At 34.2% G+C, this 20,439-nt stretch overlaps 1 protein-coding gene and 2 pseudogenes across 1 annotated transcript; 2 read left to right on the top strand and 1 right to left on the bottom strand.

Moving 5' to 3' along the window:
• The first annotated feature begins 7,131 nt into the window (after nt 1-7,131).
• LOC143534440 (OVARIAN TUMOR DOMAIN-containing deubiquitinating enzyme 5 pseudogene) lies at nt 7,132-8,357 on the top strand (annotated as a pseudogene).
• Nucleotides 8,358-8,997: 640 nt separating this feature from the next.
• LOC143534461 (uncharacterized) lies at nt 8,998-11,266 on the bottom strand. Its single transcript, XM_077028942.1, has 4 exons — nt 11,117-11,266; nt 9,901-9,971; nt 9,451-9,799; nt 8,998-9,351 (listed from the first exon to the last, which is right to left on the bottom strand). Exons 1-4 carry the CDS (start codon nt 11,222-11,224, stop codon nt 9,187-9,189), a joined length of 693 nt encoding a protein of 230 aa, XP_076885057.1. The 5' UTR covers nt 11,225-11,266; the 3' UTR covers nt 8,998-9,186.
• Nucleotides 11,267-17,335: 6,069 nt separating this feature from the next.
• Nucleotides 17,336-18,099, top strand: LOC143534481 (early nodulin-like protein 15; annotated as a pseudogene).
• The last annotated feature ends 2,340 nt before the right edge of the window (nt 18,100-20,439 follow it).

The following is a 20,439-nucleotide window of genomic DNA, read 5'->3' as shown; positions in this document are numbered from 1 at the left end:
ACTACTTGAAGGTGAGTACTTCATACCCCATTTTCCATCTTTTATTTTGGGAGTGACATTTCATACTTATTCAACAAAATGCTTTATATTTGAATCTTAAACCACAAACGTAGTTGTATACTTTACCTAAATAATTGCTCGATTTGGTGTTCTATGCTTATATGCCTATGTGTTTATCGCTTTTGGTTGGTGGAACTATAAAATCCTAGACTATTTGACATCCCCTTATAGCAAAGTGTCGTTAACGTAATGCAATTAATGATAACTATAAAATCCTAGACTATTTGGCATCCCCTTATAGCTAAGTGTCGCTAATGTGTGTAGCAATATCTATTTATCCAAATTACCACTTTTATTTATCGTTTCGTATGCAAGTTTTGTGGCTATCTTTATTATATACTAATATGATTAAACTTATGAATTGCTCACCAACCTTTGTGTTGATAAACTTTATTTTATGAAATGTTGCAGGCTTGCATCTTGGCTGATTTATGATTTTGAAGAAAACGACATCAAAGACCTTAAGATATTAGTAAAAATGAACAATATCAAAATTTTCATATTTTGTGATATCTTGTTTATGGTTATTTTATGGATAATTGGTATGTGACATTTTCGATGTTGTGAAATGAAATGAGTTTATTAAATACTCTCACTTTAATTAGTGTCATGTGCTTATGGACAATCGTTACACCTCGACATGTTCCGCCGCCTTTGGTCAGGATGTGACAGATTGGTATCAGAGCCCTGACAATAGGATAGGTGGTTAGACGTAACGACCTAGTATTGTTATGTTTAGGGTCCTATACGTGTGCTCATACGTGTTTACTCTATTTTGATTGTTCATATCGCATATTATTTATAAAATTGTTTAAAATTCACCAATATCCCAAATGTTCACATACACACACTTTCATAGTATTTCCAATGTATCCTTACCTTAAAACGCAAAAAGTAGATTTTCATTGTGTTTTATGGATTACAAGATTAACTTGGATCCCGTTGTTTATAATCCCTTAAAGGTTGCATTTATATCGGGTTCGTAGCCCTTATAGGAAGCGAGACATTATAAAACGACCATTTGATAAAAAGATTCCAAGAATCGAAAGTGATTTACTTACCTGGAATGGTGGGATTATAGTGCTCGTTTTCTAGGCCACAAACCATGTTATACATGTCAATACTTTAAGTAGTCGAATGCGAGCGTTCCGGTCGCCATCCTAATTTTTCGGTGTCAAAACAATAGAACTACGGTGATTCGTGGACTAGTGCTTTGACATGACGTATCCCGATTTATGGTGTTATTATCGTTATTTGAGTCAAATACATGAAAAGGTTGTGGTGATTCGTGCACATGTTTAGAATCCAACGTTGTGTTTTATAAATTTTTTTTTTTTTGAGTTGGAATATCAAATCATGATGGTTCATGTACGATTTTTTCGACTCTATAAACCTCAAAATCTCAAAATTTTAAGCTTTAACCCCTCAAAATCTCAAAATCATTTACGATTGTTTCCGGTTTGTTGTTCATATACAAAGATTTATATTTTATCTAACACTAACATCTACTCCTCACTAACTCTAGGATTCACAATCAAAAAGAAAATTTAACTTCATCTTATTCTTATTTTATACACTCTCATATCCATTTCTTTTTACCTAAAACTTATTCCATTTCTTTATAATCTTTTAGCATGCCTCCACTAAGACCGCGAAAAAGCACCAACCGACGTATGGCTGTTTTTATCGTCAAGCAAATGGCCGCTGTGATTCCTGAACTTGTAACTCAAATCCAAGCTACCCAACCTCCTCCACCCGTTGTTGCACCCGTTGAACCCAAACCCGTATCCTACCCATATAAGCAATTTACTAGTGCCAACCCAACCGAATTCTGGGGTACGAACTGTGCGACTACCTTGTTGCAATGGTTCGAGTCTATGGAGAATGTGTTTAGATATAGCGAGTGCCCCGAAGCGAAAAAGACAAATTTCGCTTCAAGCATGTTTAGAAAAACCACTCTAACATGGTGGGGTAGTGTCTGCATCTCCAAGGGTCGGAAATGGCTATGGCTTTTTCATGGTCAGACCTCAAGGCACTCATGATGAAGAAGTTTTGTCCCAAACACGAACTTCAAAAGCTTGAGGAGGAATTATGGAACCTCAAGCAAGATAGTGGTGATAACGCCGCTTACTCACTCTGTTTCCACGAGTTGAGCATTCTCGTCCCTCATTTGGTTACCCCGGTTGAGCGTGAGCTTGACAAATACATTGGGGGTTTACCTATGCAAATCCGGGACTCAGTCATGAGTAGCAAACCCGTGAATCTTGAGGATGCCATTACTCTAGCCGGTGCGCTATCGGAGAATCATGTGAAAGCGGGTACCCTAACCCTCAAGAAACCAAACGAAAAAGCCAAACCCGAGCCTGCACCACAAGCCAAGGTTGAACCCGCACCACAAGCCATTAACTACTCCAACTCTTCCCGTCACAACAATAACAACAACAAGAAGAAACCCAAAACCAACTACCGAAACTATGTCGTTACCCAACCCCAACCTCAACAACAAACCCAACTTCCACCCCAAATCCGAAAACCCTATACCGGTACCGCCCCACTATGCAACATTTGCCAACTCCATCACCCACCAAACATGCCTTGTCGCCATTGTACCATTTGTAACTAACTTGGTCATCTCAACACCACATGCCGATCCGCACAACGAACCCAACCTAACCAACCAAGAACTTTTCCCCAAAATACTCAACACCGATATGCACCCTACCCACCAAACAACCTCAACAATCCCGAGCTTGATACAATTGCGGTGACCCTAACCATTTCTGCAACAATTGTCCTCGCCTCATCCTTACTAACCAAACCATGACCGCACCTTACTACCAAACTCAAGCTTACCAAGTTCAAACCTACCAACCTCAACTTTCCCAACTCAATGCACCACTCATCCAACCCATCCAAGCCATACAAGCACCACCTCCTCCACCACCGCAAGCACCTCAAGTCAACCAACGCAATCAAGAACGAGCTTTCATGATGAATGTTAATCAAGCTCAAGCGGCAAACGATGTTGTGAACGGTATGTTTTTAGTGAACCAACATTTGGCTTCCATTTTATTTGATACCGGTGCCGATAGAAGTTTCATTTCTTTGAAATTTGAGTCGAAAATTGCCGTGTCTCGAACCAAGCTTTCCCGATCGTTTTTTGTTGAAGTCACCAATGGGAACTCCATCACCATAAATTCCGTCGTCCGCGATTGTACTCTCGTTCTTGCTAACCACAAATTCTCCATCGATCTCATCCCGATGCAAATGGGAAGTTTCGATGTCATAGTAGGCATGGATTGGTTATCTTTACGCCGTGCTGAAGTTGTTTGCTTCGATAAATTAGTGAATTAACTGAAAAAATAAATGGATATATTTAAAACATATATTTATAATTTATAAAAATATTTATTTTTATAAAAATGTATAGTAATAAAATAGAGTTTAAAGGAAAGTGAATGATTTAATCATGTTATAGATATAATATAAATGGAGTGTAAAAGGAAAGTGAATAATTGTTGATATATGACATAATTATTTGTTTGGAGGGAAAAAAGTTATAAGGTTTAACCATAAACTGAAACGTATGTACAATTATTTTACTTAATTAGAATACGTAGATCTCATTTTTAAATATTTTTTTCCAATTTTATCTCCATTTAGTTCTGTTGTCTGACTATATCTAGTTCTCTTTGGCATTAACTTATTTTATCTCATAGTTTTCAAAAGACTCAGCAAGTTATACTCTTAACAGGCTGCTATTGTTAATTAACTTATTCGTAAAAAAAACACCATAGAACAACCTATAAGAAATCTTTCATAAGTTTTGGATCATATCTGAATAGAATTGGACATTTTGTTTTACTTCATAACAATGGTTATCACTTGTGTTAATTAATATTTTAAATCCGATAAGAAACCCGAAACCCGATGCACTTGTGTTAATTAATATTTTAAACCCGATAAGAAACCCGAAACCCGATGGGTATCCCGAAACCCGATGGGTAATTACCCGATAAATACCCGACGGGTTTGGGATGGGTTTGGGACGCCCTTTAATAAACGGTATGGGTTTGGGAATACCTAGGTGAATTACTCACATTTAACATCTTTTTTTCCAAATATCCACGACTAAAGGAAGCGTAACTCCGTTAGCCTCTGACTGCTAGAAATACGTCTTTTAGCCGGAAAACTCAACCCGAACACCACCACCTGAACAACATCGCTGACCACCACCACGTGAACACCACTACTTCCGCCAACCAACAACCACCACACGAACACCACCACCACCAATGGTTTCCACCTGAAAAAGGAGTTTTCCGTCTGAAAACGTTTTTCCGCCAACAGGAGACTAACAGAGTTACACTTCCGTTAGTCATAGATCGTTGGGAACAAACATGTTAGTTAAAAGTTAGAAACGTTACCAGTCATTCCATTAGTTGAAACCGTCTACGACCAAAAGATAACAATTAAGATTATTTAAACCCAATATAAATATCTATTGATTAATTTTTATACATTAATGGAAGACGAAGCAATATATTAATTATTATTTAATTTAACCATCTTGTACCAAACGTATGAAACAAGACTTGGTCTGGCTGCCTTCTTCTAAAACCCTAATCTTCTTCTCACTTCACTCTCTCTGACAACAACAATGGAGTTCAACAATCGAAGATCTGATACGCACAAGCACTACAATTACGTCATCCCCACGTCATCTTCTTCTTTAAACTACTCATACTTGTCCAACCAACCCATGATCCGTACGTGCGCATTCACCATTATTATTATTATTATTATTAGGGTTATGCCATAGTTTGATAAATATTTGTTTGAACTTGAACAATATCCAGACAGCCGTTTTGATCATAAGCGGTAAAACTTTAAAAAATATTGGTCAGACGTGCATGGGCGGACCTTATTAAGGGCGGGGAGGGGTTGTGGCCCCTTGGGTTTTCGGTTCAGAAGTAGAATACATAACCCATGTCTTTGTAATTATGCTGTGTTTTATATTTTGTCTCTACTATCCGAAAGCTCATGTTCATTTATGTGAAACAACATGCTATTTTTTTGGGATTTATGTTTTTTATTTGATGAAAAAAAATTTGGTTGCTTTATATATGTATAAACTTATGACTAGTTTAAAATTTTTGGCTCCTCCAATGTAACTATTCAAGTTCCGCCACTGCAGACGTGTAGCCAATTTCTAGATATTGTTTAATGATGTAGGCTTAGATGTAAGACAATGTGTATATATGTTTTTTTATTATTATTATCATTGTTATTATTTAAGTTATATAGTTTTAAGTTAAAGTTTTCATGGTGTAGTGGTTTGCAAAACCTAAAAATCTGATTTGAATGTTTTAACAGACGGGTTACACGGCGTGGTACTGATGAGAGAGGCGCCGGCGGCGTTGATGCTGGTGCAACCGCTGCGTTCCTACCACCCGTATGAGTCGGATATGCGGTTGCATGTTGAACAGTTCGCACAGTACGGTGTAACAGTCCCGGTGGCGTGTGAGGAGAGATATGGTGGCGGTGGATATCAGTACTATCGTGACGTTCGGGCGCTTGAGGCTGCTAAGGCTCCGGTTTCGTTCCATCGGATGCCTCCATCACCTGAGCTTATTATGTTGGTTAGTTGTTTATCTAAATATAGGAGAATTCATTTAAACACATAGCAAGACGCTAGAGGCCAGACAATAATGGAAAATTACAAAAAAAAAAAAAAAAAAAAAAACCACGACGCCTGTCTTTCTTAACAAATTTCTAAAAGAGCGATTTTGAATAAATCTTACGTCAGTACGTAGATAAAAAAAAGTCTCGATGGTGTATTTGGATTTTAGTGAAACTTAATATTTTTAAAATGTTATAAAAGAAAAACTAATTAGGAGTAAAATTAAATATAATAATATAATATTAAGAAAAGTACAAAAAATTCTTAAAAACTCGTTTTCTTAGCCTAAAATAGTCGTCGCGACTAGTTTTATAAACTACTCGTTGACAGTCGTCACTACTAGTTTAATATACCTATTTTGAATTTTTTTACAAATGATACCTAAAACTCGAAACTTGTTTTTAAAAATACCAATTTTGAGAATTTTCTCTAAGTTAAAACCCTAAAGTCTTAATTTTGAATTTCTAAACTGAGTATGTGACATGTGTCTGGTCCTATATATGTTCTAGGATACCAAGAAAATATTCTCTAGTTAGCAAGTACTGTTTGTTATGATCATATAAATGTACCAAGTTATATATACTTGATGTCATGCTATTTAATGTCATATCAATGCATGTAATCTTCTATACATATACTCAATCTTGTCTAGATAAAAGATATTCAGAATGATAGTATTGTTACATCACTAGTTAATTATAATCTGTTACAGCCAAAGCCAACTGGTGCGAATGCGTTAGGATCAAAACGCCAAGTGTCGTTACCACATTCACCACCGCCTGTTGCAAGTTCAAGCAGGCTTGGTTCGAAAAAGTTAACCGAGGAGTGGAGATGCTCGGTATGTGGCATTACTGCCACATCCGAGCACGGTCTGAATGACCATTTAGCAGGCAAAAAGCATCAGTCAAAAGTGGACTCTTTGAAATCCAACACCACTGGTAGTGGTGGTGACATTGGGCTTGGAGTGATGAAGACATCTACAAAGAAACAAACACTTGAGGTCAAGAGTTTGAAAGGCAACAACAGTGGTGGTGGTGGTGACATTGGCTTAGGGGTAACTAAGAGTGTTTCAAATGTGAAGAAAAGTGATGGTGGAAAGATGAGAAAAAAGTACAAGTTTTGGTGTAAGATGTGTAAGACTGGAGCTTATGATGAGGTGGTCATGAGGGATCATAAGAAAGGCAAAAAGCATTTGAAAAACCGTCGAATGAAGGCGAAAGCGCGTGCGCAAAGGAAATTTGATGAATAGGTAGTTATGTTGGTCACCTTGTTTAGGTTAATTTATCTTTGTTGTTAGGGATATATAATATTTGTCATGACTCATGATTTGATTTAACTAAATATGTTTGATCAGATGATCAGCAACCTTTAAAACTTGTCAGCATAATATGGAAACCGGAAAGAGATCTAATTTTGTCACAAGTCAGACGTTAACGAGCATAAATGGACATGAACAAACACAATTGGACAAATATGGCCTATGTTCTTCCGTGCTCATTCGTTTAGTTAATCAAACGAAATTGTTTGTTCATGTGCATTCGTTTACTAAACAAATGAGCATAAATGAACTTTCCGCCAAACGGTCATTTAGCTTGCATAGTAAATTACCAACCATATAGTTTGTGTTTTCGTTATAACTACTGAACTCAAGGAAAAACATGTAACCGAACTCGCTTCTATCAGTTATGCAAACACAATTGCTACTGGAAAAACAAAAAAATATAATATTGATATTTTTGGCAAAATCTATAGCTGGGGTCTCGGTTACCAAGCACCCTGAACCTTCAAAGCCGACTAAAAGTGCAAACGGCCGGAAAGAAAAATGGGCCCGAGAAGCAGCAGTCCGTGAAGAAAGAATACAAGAAGAAAAGAGGAACATTGTAAGCGATCGAATGGTTGAAAACGAAAGATTAGATAGAAAACTTGAACCCCTCGGTTTGATGATAAATGACGTTAAACCAGACGGTCATTGTCTGTACCGAGCGGTTGAAGACCAGTTAAAAGTTAAAAGTTTGACTTTTTGCACATTTCAAGAACTTAGAAAACTGGTAGCTGATTGCATGAGGAAAAACGCTTCGGATTTTCTACCTTTTTTTCTCTGTCGGAAGCCGTTACAGATGATATTGAAAAAAGGTTTGAGAGTTATTGTAATGAAGTCGAGTCAACGGCTGCTTGGGGTGGTTAACTCGAGCTCGGTGCATTGACTCATTGCTTGAAGAAACATATTATGATATTTTCTGGATCTTTTCCTGATGTGGAAATGGGAAAAGAGTCTTTGGATTCAAGTATTTTGTTGTCATATCACAAGCATGCCTTTGGGCTTGGCGAGCATTATAATTCGGTTGTGCCCAGTGGCGAAGTTTGGACGAGTTTGTGTGTGTGTTGGGGGGGAAATTTTAAGTCGAAAACGAGTAAATTTACACTACGTAAAAAAATTTTTAGACGAAAACAGATAAATTTACACCATGCGCAAAAAAACACAGGGGGTGGGGGGAGGGTAACCTTCACCCCTGGTTGTGCCCGTATAAAAAGTAATCCAAATGGGTTGGGTTAACATATCATACATTTAACTTTATTTATACTTTTTTTCCCATATTTTTAGACTCTGCAGTGAAGTATTGTAATGAACTATTCTTGAATTTGAAATTGTATCACCTGAAAAATGTGATGTTTATATAAATTTTAGATGCCATCTGAATTCTGAAGTATGGTGTTTGATTTGAGTTTATGGCATTTGTGCTTTGACTTTGACTTTTTAAAGAATGCTACAACTTACAACTTTACAAGGGTTTTATGGTCCGGTTTTTTATTTTAGGTTGAACTGCTAACTACGATTTCAGAAAACGACCAACCAAACTGATTTTATCACTTACGGTTCGAACAGAATGATTTTGTGATTAAAATACTAGTAAATTTAACAGACAATCTAAAGTTTGACCGTTCGTGATTATAATATCTATAACTAATAAAGGTTAAAACGGCTGAATTCAAGTTTCAAACTCGGCTGTTAATTGTCATACCAAACCATTAAAATCACGAACCAACCGCATGCTTCTGTTTTGGTAGTCTAGCAGTTATAAACATCATCACTAAACTGATTTTGTCAATAATGTATATGCCAAACTGTTTTCAAAGAAAACAACTTAGCACATAAAGATTAAACAGACAAAACATTAACCCAAAAAACAAAATTCTTCCAAAAAGATGTTTTTGTTTACTCAGCCAAAGTGGTCAAACACATAATTTTATAACCATATACATTCATATCATTTTCATCATCCTTGTTTCCATATGACAAAACAAAACAAAAAGACTCACTAATCCCACAAACCTTTCTTTACATAGATTTCTTATAAACCATAAAGTTACCATCAAAACATTAACTTCAAGTCTTGATCTTCAAGTATATAGATTTAACCTAATCCATCCAGTTAACCATTAGTTCATACCCTTAAAGCCACCGGATCTTGCCATGATATCTTCCTCTTTCCTGATCGGTTTGTCGAACCATCACTGACATTTCTACATACCGATAGCTTCAAATCATTTTGTTGTTCTATTTCTATCCTTTGATCATCAAAGCTCTCTTGTAATTCTTCTTCTTCGACCTGAAAATAAACCAACAATAAAACGTTTAGAAATCTTTAACGAGCGTTTTAACCGTTTCAAAACAAGTTTTTTATGGTTAAAAAATTTAGTTAACGTACGGATATCTGGTTCAAGTCGAATATAGGCGCTTTAGCTTTAACCACAGTTGATTTTTGGTTAATATCAACCACTGGAGACGAGTTGTTTCCATGCGAATTTACATTCCGGTCCAAGTCAAACACGGGAAGTGGTTGACTCGGAATGATGTTTTTCTTCTTCGTGTACGCGTTTCCCCTCTGGAATTGGTTGGGAATCAGGGGTAAATTGGGCAAAGTTGCCACCTTTTTCGGGTTAAGCTTCTCCTTATTGCTTTTTCTGTATTGGAGTGTTTCAACATTATGTGATTTCACTTGTTGTGGAATTGACAGTTTGGTTTTCCTTAGAAACTTGTGTCGTCGCCTCAAGAATCTGAGAAAATCAAGAACAAGAATTAGAATCTTGATGAAAATTAAATCTCATGATTGCTAAATTGAGTATGTTGTAGATTATTTAACTAGGTGATACCATACCTAACTTCAGCTTCTAAAGTACGTTTCTTTTGCTTCGTGGCTTCCAATCTGTTTCTTGCAGCCTCTGTTTCCTGTAAATGCAGTAAAATATTAACTATTTTGGTGCTAAAAAAACAAATGTCCTAAAAAATCAACGAGAGCAAACGCTCGTACATGAATATTCAACGAGAGCAAAATACGAATATTCATGAACGAGCGTTTACTCAACTCCTAGCTCGTAACAATATTTATTCTCGTTCCTACGCGGTCTTAAGTAAATCTGATTATACTAAAAAGATCATGATGGCAATAAAATAATTAAAACTCGAAAAAGCACGCTAGCAACCGCAGCTTAAAATCATACGATAACCGAGTTAACTTCAACAAAGACTCTAAAACACAAAAGATTTATTACATAAATACCCTTATATATCTATATATGAATAAAGCACCAAAGATTTGCCAAGAAATTTATGCTAATCACTTCTAAATCTAAACCCTAATACCCAAAAGTTTGTAACTAACAAAATATATCTAAATAATCAAGGGTGCAAGCATAGATCAATAATTAAAAAAAATCAATTCTTTAACATAAAACTGGAAATCTGCTGATGGTACTCATGTAAAAAATCAACGAGAGCAATTTACGAATATTCATGAACGAGCGTTTACTCAACTCCTAGCTCGTAACAATATTTATTCGCGTTCCTACGTGGTCGTAAGTAAATCTAATTATACTAAAAAGATCATGATGACACTAAAATCAACAACTAAAACTCGAAAAAAGCGCACGAGCAACCGCAACTTAAAAATCATACGATAAGCGAGTTAACTTCAAAAAAGACTCAAACACAAAAGATTTATTACATAAATACCCTTCTATAAAGCACCAAAGATTTGCCAAGAAAATTATGCTAATCACTTCTAAATCCAAACCCTAATACCCAAAAGTTTGTAACTAAATACACCTAAATAATCAAGGGTGCAAGCATAGATCAATAGTTTAAAAAAAAAATCAATTCTTTAACAAAAAACATGATTTTTCCCAAGAATCTTGAAATAACACATAGATCTATTCATAAACATAACACATAAGATCAAGAAATATTAAGAATTCTTACATAACATATCACAACATATGATTAAAACAAGAAGAACCCACAAGGAAACAAATCAATCCAAGCCCAAAAACACAAATCTTGAAGCATAAAAGATGAGATCAACAAAAAAGGTATACCTTTTGCAACTCAAGATAACCTTGAACAAGGGTTTGATGCTTAAATCTTGCCCTAATATCACCATGAGAAGATGAATCAAAAGCAACCCCTTTCATCTTCTTACTCATCAGATCTCAAATATGATAATAACAATAATAATATTATAAAGATGAGAGAGAGATAAAGAGTTGTTATTATTATGAGGGGTGTGGAACAAAGAAAGAAAGAAAGAAAGAAAGACTTAAAAAGAAATATGCTTTTTCCTGTTTTCTTCTGTGTTGATGGTGATGAAACTATGACCAAAGAGAAAGCCCCAAAAACCCACATAAATCGGTTGGTTTGGTAGACAATGGAGTGATGAAGATGGAGAATTTTGGGGGGTTGCAGAAGGGTATTTCTGGAACAAACATAATTAATTTTGGTCTCTTTGTTTTTGTGTGTGTGTGTGTGAGGTGGGTTTGGTTTGGTTGGAGTTTGAAGACTCTTATTATGATTTCTTTTCATTTTCAAGATTATCATTTTAACATGTATTTTGGTCCAAATGGGCCAGTTGAAGAGACATAGAGGATAAGTGGTGTGTGTGGACTAATCTTTCTTTGATTTCTGATGATGGGTGTGTTAAAGTTTCCATTTTTCTTGGTTTTTTTGATGACTATTGTCTGTATATAAAAAATATATATAAATGAAAGATGTGTAAATATTAAAAAAAATTAATAAAAATTGTTTCTTGACAGATAAAGATTGAAGAGAGAGATGAATGTTGCAGTTGTTGGTTGTAACTTGTACCTTGTTTTTAGGCCTGGTTTCTTTTAATATTTTGTTTGAGATGGTGACAGTGGTGAAAATTACTATTTTACCCTTCTTGTTATTTGCTTGAAAGATTCTTCTTTTTGGGCCATACAAGGGTAAAGCTGTAATTTTATAATAATCATGGAAGATAGGGGTCAATTTATTAAACTTTCTGGTTGGGTGTCACTGTATGTGTGTAATCCTGTTACAAAAGGAAACAAAAGAATCTTTCATCCACCATCTAGCAACTAAAGGGTATTATGGTAATTTCACATGTTCTATGTGCTTTCATATCTTGGTTCACCCACCATGGTTGACATTACCTGACAAAGGTGTCAGCATGTGTTATAAACCAGTTGAACAGGATAGAGAGAGAGTCTTAAAAGTTTTGGGGTATAAAAATAGAAGTTTAAAAGTTGGGAGGGTTTATTGCAAATATTAAATGTCATTTTATTTTAGCCTTAAATTACTTCTTAGTCCTTCATATAGGATGCTTGTACAATTGTCATCCTTTATTTTTACCATAAAGTTAAATTATCATAAAGAAAATTTGATTGGGTTTGGAATACGAGCACACGATAAGTTTTAGTGTTGTGCATAAATATACATGTTTCGTGTTCGTGTCTTATCATGCACGGATATACACGATATGCCAGTCCTAATATAGACCCAATAAAATTTTCTTCAGCCAACCATATAAACTAATAAAATACTATGCAACAGATAAAACTCATGTAAACAAATAGAAGAGTGTTTGTTTCATAACCACAAATATGTTGATATATGCAAGAACCATATATTGCATTTGTATCTTTTGTTGTAAGTGTTATATAGATGGCGGCTACGTAACCGCCCACCCCACGGTCTAATTAAGCCATAATGCACAACGAGCATGTGTGTTATATCATACGTCTTGCTTTAATTAAGGGGGTGTTTGGGTGAGCTTTTAAAACTTGTTTATTTGCTTGTTTGTTTGTTGAAAAGCAAAATGTGTTTGACAAAGCTCCTCCAAAAACTTCAAATTAGAGTTTTTCAAAAGTTGTTTTTGCTTTTCAAAAAGCAAATAAGCAAAAAATAATTTTAAAAGCTCACCCAAACACCTCCTAATTCAAATCCAAAAGTTTTAGTTTGATGATGAACATAATGCCAAACAAGATTTGTCACACCCCGACCAATGAAGGCGGAAACATCGAGGCACGACATGATTGCTCATTGCACAATGACACTATAAAGTTACAATATTTAAACAACTCATTTAAATCCATATCATCATAAATAACACAACAATTGTTCATACAAAATGCCAAATAGATAGATAAACAAATAACTTGTTCTTTTATTTTCTAATATCCTAAAGCCAAGATAATAAGTTTCTTCAAGTAATCCAATCAAGCTAACATCAAACCTGTAACATTGCATAAAATAGAGCTTGTCAACACGAAGGTTGGTGAGCAATTTTCATAGTTTTGGACAATAAGTATATAGTATGAAATCCACAACTAGTATATGAAAACAATAAATAATAGCAACAATTTAAATAATAAAACCGTCAATAAGAATACATTGACGACAATAATGAAATCGTCAATAAGAATACATTGACGACACCTTTCTATATGGGGATACCATAAATACTCGGAATTAACGTATGATCATACTTTGATGAGGCTACCCGCCTTAGCATTCAAGAGGCTACCCGCCTTAGCATTCAAGAATTTGCACATAATCATGTAAAACATATAACACCAAATCGAGCATTTATTTAAGTAAACATATACAATACGTGTTGTGGTTTAAGACTCAAGTATAAATCATTTGAATTTGAATAAGTATGCAATGTCAACCCCAAAACGAAAGATGGAAAACGGGGGATGAAAAAGTACTCACATTAACAAGTAACTTGAAAGATAGTGTCGTGAATAATCGGAGAGATCGGTTTAACGAGCAAGACCTATATTAAACGGGTCTTGTGTTAGTAGGTAGTCTTGGAAGGGTTTAAAATAAAATACATGACAAATAAAGTAAATAATAAAGTTTATGATTTAAAATGTAAATATTTGAGAAATTAAATAAACGAGTTTTGTAAAATAAGTTTACTCGAAACCGGGTCTCGGTATTCTATTCATTAGTTTTTTTCCTTTTTTTTTACTCAACCTATGTTAAGTAATAATGTGGGTTAAAATGCGATATTGCAAAACCCTTGGTTATAAGAATACCCAAAACGAGGTTTAAACGAGTGTTCGGGTTTGTCGGTTCGAGACTTGATAATTGACCAAGCTCACAGTTAACTTCCCAAAATAATAAATGTTATGAGATAACTCAATAAAATCAAAATATAATTAACCAAGTATGTAGTTCTATTGTGAAGAACCTTAACGTTCGTTAAGCGAGTATACGACCTTATCGGTTCGAACTTGTTATAAGATCAAGTTGGTTACCGACATGCCAAGTATGTTTAGAAACTAACTAAAATTGATTTAAAATATAATCTTGAAAAAAAATATGAGTTTTGGTGGCTAAAAACACACTTGTGTGTCTTAAGCGAGTGAACTCGGTTTAGTTTGGTTTTTGGTTCGGGCCTTGACTCGGAATAAGACCGAGGATGGTTACCACATACGCAATTACCATGGAACTTGTAAAATAACTTATAAATAATAATACTTAAGTTTTACATTCAAAAAGTTAACAATAAAGCTTTTAAACAAAAGTTCGGTTTTTGGTTCGGTCCTTGACTCGGAATAAGACCGAGGATGGTTACCACATACCCAATTACCATGGAACTTGTAAAATAACTTATAAATAACAATACTCAAGTTTTACATTCAAAAAGTTAACAATAATGCTTTTAAACAAAAGTTCGGTTTTTGGTTCGGTTCTCAACTCGGGATGAAACCGAGGCTAGTCACCACATACCCAATACCATGGAACTTGACAAATATGAACAATAAACTAAAATATGTAGAAGTTAAGCAAGTATAACAAGTTATATGGTTAGATTTGTTAAATATATAAACAAGGACTACAAAGTCCTCCATGTAACCTTGCCTTCCTAGCCCGACATTTCAATCGGCCGAGACCGGAGAAATGAAAGACCGAAGGTAAACAAGGAGTGTATATTATATATATGTTGTAACATCAAGCTTTAAGTGTTGAGAAGTTAGTTAAAATGAAAGATTTAGCTTATGAAGAACAACCTTAGAATTCAAGAATTTGAGAGAGAAATGAAGAAATGAGCAAGCACAAATGAAGAAGACGGGTGTGTATATATAGAGTAAGTTGAATGGGTCTTTCATAAAGGGTGTTTCATGAAAATGGGTTGGTTATAGACCTAAGAAGCACAAACTACAAATGGGTCCTTCAAGTCTCCATTTTGATAGTTTTAGTCCCTGGAGTTCGTTTTGAGCGTTTTCGGGGAATTTTAAGAACCGAAAAGGGTGTTTTTTTTATCCAACAACTATAAAACAAATATTTAACATATAATTCATCATTTTGATAATATCGAAAGGTTCGGGATACAAAACGGGTCGAGTTTATATTAAGAATACAAGTATAAAATAACCCAAAATTGACAAATGTCACAAGATTGATAATCAATTAAGGGAAACAAGATATACAATATAATTAATCTCGGCTGTGAAAATGTAGCATAAGCAATCTTTCTGCCTTAGGTTAATTTTTAAATATGTTAACTTTATATTTGATAACGATGTTCACCATTTCACTTGATTTGATTGATATAATTTTGGACACTAATTAAGCACAATCCCCACCAAGAAATTATGATAATCATGAATATGAATGAATCCAATATGTCACAAAGCAATTAACATTCAATACTTTACTTGATTACAATCATAGTAAAGATATAAAAAACGATAAACATGAATATGTAACACCATCTATAACAACAGGATGTATAGTTATACATGATGTGTTGAAGATCAGTGACGGGGCCACAGTTTACAATGGGTTCGGCTAAATCTGTATTTTTTTTTTGTTTTACATATAACCTGTGCATCGAACTAACGAGGGAACCGAATACCATTTTAAGAAGAAATACCCAAACAGATTAATTATGTAAAATTTAGTAAAAAAATCCGTAATGAATATTTTTGGTTTTTATCCGCGCATGTGTGTATATACTATAAACACTATTTTACTGCGGTGTGATATGAAAATGTTCATGTGATGGATACATCTAAAAACACTTGAATCAGCTTTCCACTAACTCAAATTATGGGTTTACTTCATTTGTTGCATCATGTATCTTCCTTTGCATAACCACCTCATTTGAAAATGTAATAACATACGGTTAAGGTATAACAAGGAACATACAAAAAGCAACGATTGGTGGATCATCAAATACTACAAGTCATTAAATTTTAAATCATATAAGTTGGAGGATATGAAAATTTGTCACACAAATTATAATTGAAAAATCTACTCAGAGTTGATGACATAAATATTAGTAGTTATTGTTGCTGATTAGATGATGGGGTGTTTCAATTTATCATTATCAATTACTATTCTTACCAAAAGTCGAATAATTGACCTTCCAAATCAACCCCATAAACTTCTATAAATACCACCAACATGATAACATCCAAGTCGGAGAAAAAAAAAAGTTTTTAAGTATTATTATTTAATTCCATAAACCTATAATTAGTAGGAAATAAAGAAATAAACAGCATTGCTCATTTTGTGGGCTGGAATGCTGGATAGAAAAAAACTGGATAGAAAAAAAAAAGGTCCATTTGTAATTTGGTATGATACATTACTTCAAAGTTAAACGGACACAGTTGCTGGTGTTGTTATTGTTGTTGTTATTATTATTATTAGTAGTAGTAGTAATGGTAAATAATAATAAAAATAAAAATCTTATCAATTTTTTTAAACAACCAACAAAGTCTGACCATCCGGATACATCTATTGACAGAACCTCTGGTCGCACACAACATTTTATCACAAACGACACTCAAACCAACTACATGTCCTAGAGAAAGTCACCAGAACATTAAAGTCCTTTGCTAAAAAAATTTGTTGAATCAATAAATGGTCAAAATTCAATTCCAATAAATATAAAAATATACCCAATTCCCAACAAAACTGAATTAAAAAAAATAAAGAAGTTAACATATTAAATTGTATTGAATACCCATCAATTTATTTCTAAATTGACCATATTTAAGATTTATAATAACCACTATTAAAAATGAAACGGCTTAATTTTGAATAAAATCGTTATTATCAAGTACGATATAATCTCAATTCCTAAAACGGCTACACCAATCTATGAGGCCACGACTCTGACGTGGCAATATTTACAACCTGGATATTTCCCAAGCATCTATAAATTGGACTCTTTTACCTCACAAGTAAACCATTCTTCAAAGTAAAATTAAAATAATAACAATAATCTTTTACTTTGATATTTTGGTCTTCTTGAGAAAATGGGTTCATCTAGGTTTTTTGTCTTGTGTTTTATAACGGGTTTGGTATCGTTTTCGATGAATTTTGTGGCGCACGAAGCAATTGAGATTGTGGTTGGTGGAAAAGAGGCCTCGTGGCGTATCCCTACGTCTCCTAACGGGTTAAATGAGTGGGCTAGGCTTGAAAGATTTAAGATCGGAGATGTACTAGGTGATTTTCTTTTCTTTTTTATACGTGATATAACTTTTATTATTTGTTCAATGTTATTAGAACGATTTTAAATGTTGATTTTGTTTATTTGATTTTACATCTTTCACTATAGAAAACGAAAAAAAAAAGTCCATAGTTATCAATAATACAGAATAGCTTATGAGATTTTTTAATTTTTCAGTGTTTAAATATGACCCGAATACTGATTTGGTGTTGGAAGTGGAGGAAGGGGACTACAACAAATGTAACAAAGCAAAGCCGATTAAACAATACACCGATGGCAACTCGAAGGTTAAGATGGACAAGTCGGGCAGTCTTTTTCATTAGTGGTGCTGAAGGACATTGTGAGAAGGGTGAGAAATTGGAGGTCAGGGTTTTGTCACATAAACATAGCACACCATCACCAACTCTACCACCAACTCTATCGCCTAAAGGTTCACCGGTCGTGTCACCTCCACCGGCACAAACTCCCTCAGAATCTCCTAAATCGGGTTCGGGTGCACCGAGTGTCGGGGTTGTTGGTGTTGCCACGGTTATTATGGCTATGTTGGTTTGTTTTATGGTTGGTTTTTAACTTCTATATGTTTTTATGTGTTTGATTAGACTTTTGCTTGGATTATGGTCTTTTTGTTGAAAGACATATTGTTAATTTTTATTTATGTGTTTATTAATTGGTTGATCTGTTTTATACTTCTTGATTTGGTATGTTATGAAGTAATTGTTTTAATTTTAATTGAATTTTCATATTTTTAGACTCCTCATTTAAATAACTATAAATCTATGTGTAGTGGATGCAATAAAATGGAAGGATTTTTGACACGAGGTGTCACTTTAGCAAATGAGTGTTGTAGCCAAATATGCCCTATCACATCACACATGCTAATATAATAATATCATCCAAAAAAATAACACGTCGACAAATCTATGTCCCCACCATTGTGGGTGGTGTTCTCGCCCCTTATCGCAAACAAGTCGCCCGATACGCATGGTCTAAGGCTCATCAAATGATAAATAACAGTTACCAAGCCAATTTACTTCATTTGTCTCTAATTACCATTTAAATTTTAGTAATTCAAAAGTTAAATTGTTAAGTCTAGGCTATAAATTGTTAAAGTTATACAATATAAATTAATTTGTATAATAGTTGAAAGTTTATACATTAATAGAAAAAATTATAAAATTACTATGGTAAAATAAACATCTAAAACGGTAAAACCGTTTGGTGGTGCTCTTAGATATCCAACCTTTGAATAGGATCTATGATCAACTTACGTTCACTACTTTAGAGCATCTTCAAAGTTGGACGTCTTAAAACCGTCATATCAGCTTCACATCGTATTCTAAACTTTTTATCAAAAACTGATATTATCTTCCCCTTCATCTGAACCCCATCCAAACACAATCATTACAAGTGACTTTAACTTATTGTGAGGACAATATACATAAAAGATATGTAATTCAATACACAATGAAGGTGGAAATTAAATGCATTGATATATAATAAGAGATATATGGCTAAGCATGCCACGGTCACACAACTACCTTCCATATCTTGAATATTGTTCAATATCTTTAGTTTCAAATACTATCTATTTAACAATTTTGTTTTGTAAACGTAAGACTGAGTGTTGTGGTCTCGACCCGGGCGTCATCCACCTGCCACACAGACACGATGTTGCTTTGTGTCTCGTATCAAAAGCCAAACACTCGAGCATTAGTGATACTTGATTAAACACTAAACCAAATCTTTTGTATCGACAAAATACAACAAAAGCGTTAGCAGTGTTACGCTAAACACTACACCAAATCTTTTGTCACAACAAAGCTTGAGATAGGATTCATCATTTTGCACTTTAGTGAAGGTTATACATTATCTATCATATTTCTTTATGCTATCAAATCTTTTGTCACAAAATATAAATGATTTTTAAAAAAATATTAAGTGGCGATAGTTACACACTACCAAAACGAGTGTCGTGTGAGCTTCTTGGGCTGCAAAATTTCTATGTGAAGCAACCACAATCCCTTCATTTAAGCAATCTCATAAATATTTAACTAACTATTAATGATGGTTTCTATATAAAACAATATTTAACCAACTATATTTGCTAAAATAACAAATTATACTTTAAATAAATTAGTTTATGAGATTTTGTTGCAACAAAGGTGTTTTTATACATACACCGTCAAATATACGCATTAGCATGCCTTTTGTGTAACCTTCACAAATCAAATTTGTCACATCATATGAGTTGTATAAACAAAATATATCATACACATCGTATGATTTTGGCATAACACGCCACCGTTAAAACAATCAATTAATAAGGTTACACTAGCCCGTATAACATCTCACATTATCTTATATGGTCATGTCGGGGTGTTTGATCTTACGAAAATAGAATCGTGACGCTTGTTTAGAGGTGAGCAATAACTGAACTGTTTACCAAAAGCGAACTGAAAACTGATTAACCAAAAATAAAAAATTAGTTATCCGGTGTTCTTTTGTATCCTCGGTTAACTAAAGCTAACCGAACCATTCACATGTTTATATATTTATAGCCTTAATACCTCAAGTTCATGTATTTCATGTTTTTATATCGATATTTCATGTATTTCTAAGCTAAAATTATAGCCCATGTCTGATTTTGGTTAATAACCAAAACTCACCGATAAACTAACCCAAAACCAACAAACTAATCGAATAAACCGAACAGATTGACCGAAAACCGACCATTTAATAAAACAGATTAACTAGTGCCTTTAGTTAGACTAGTAATCATAACGAACTGAACCGAACTGTTCACATCATTATTAATAAAACTGGCGACTTCAACCGTTTAAAACTGATCACACCCCTATTACAAAAAGAAAAAGGAGTACGAGTACTCGACGGTAAAAACTTTTTTTTTTG

Source organism: Bidens hawaiensis, unplaced genomic scaffold (assembly GCF_021521415.1).
Source record: "Bidens hawaiensis isolate Kalapana, Puna unplaced genomic scaffold, B.hawaiensis_p1.1 tig00010168_1, whole genome shotgun sequence".
In the NCBI taxonomy this organism is placed as follows: Eukaryota; Viridiplantae; Streptophyta; class Magnoliopsida; order Asterales; family Asteraceae; genus Bidens; species Bidens hawaiensis.
The sequence above is the reverse complement of the archived record's forward strand: the minus strand, read 5'-3'. Positions and strand labels throughout refer to the sequence as shown.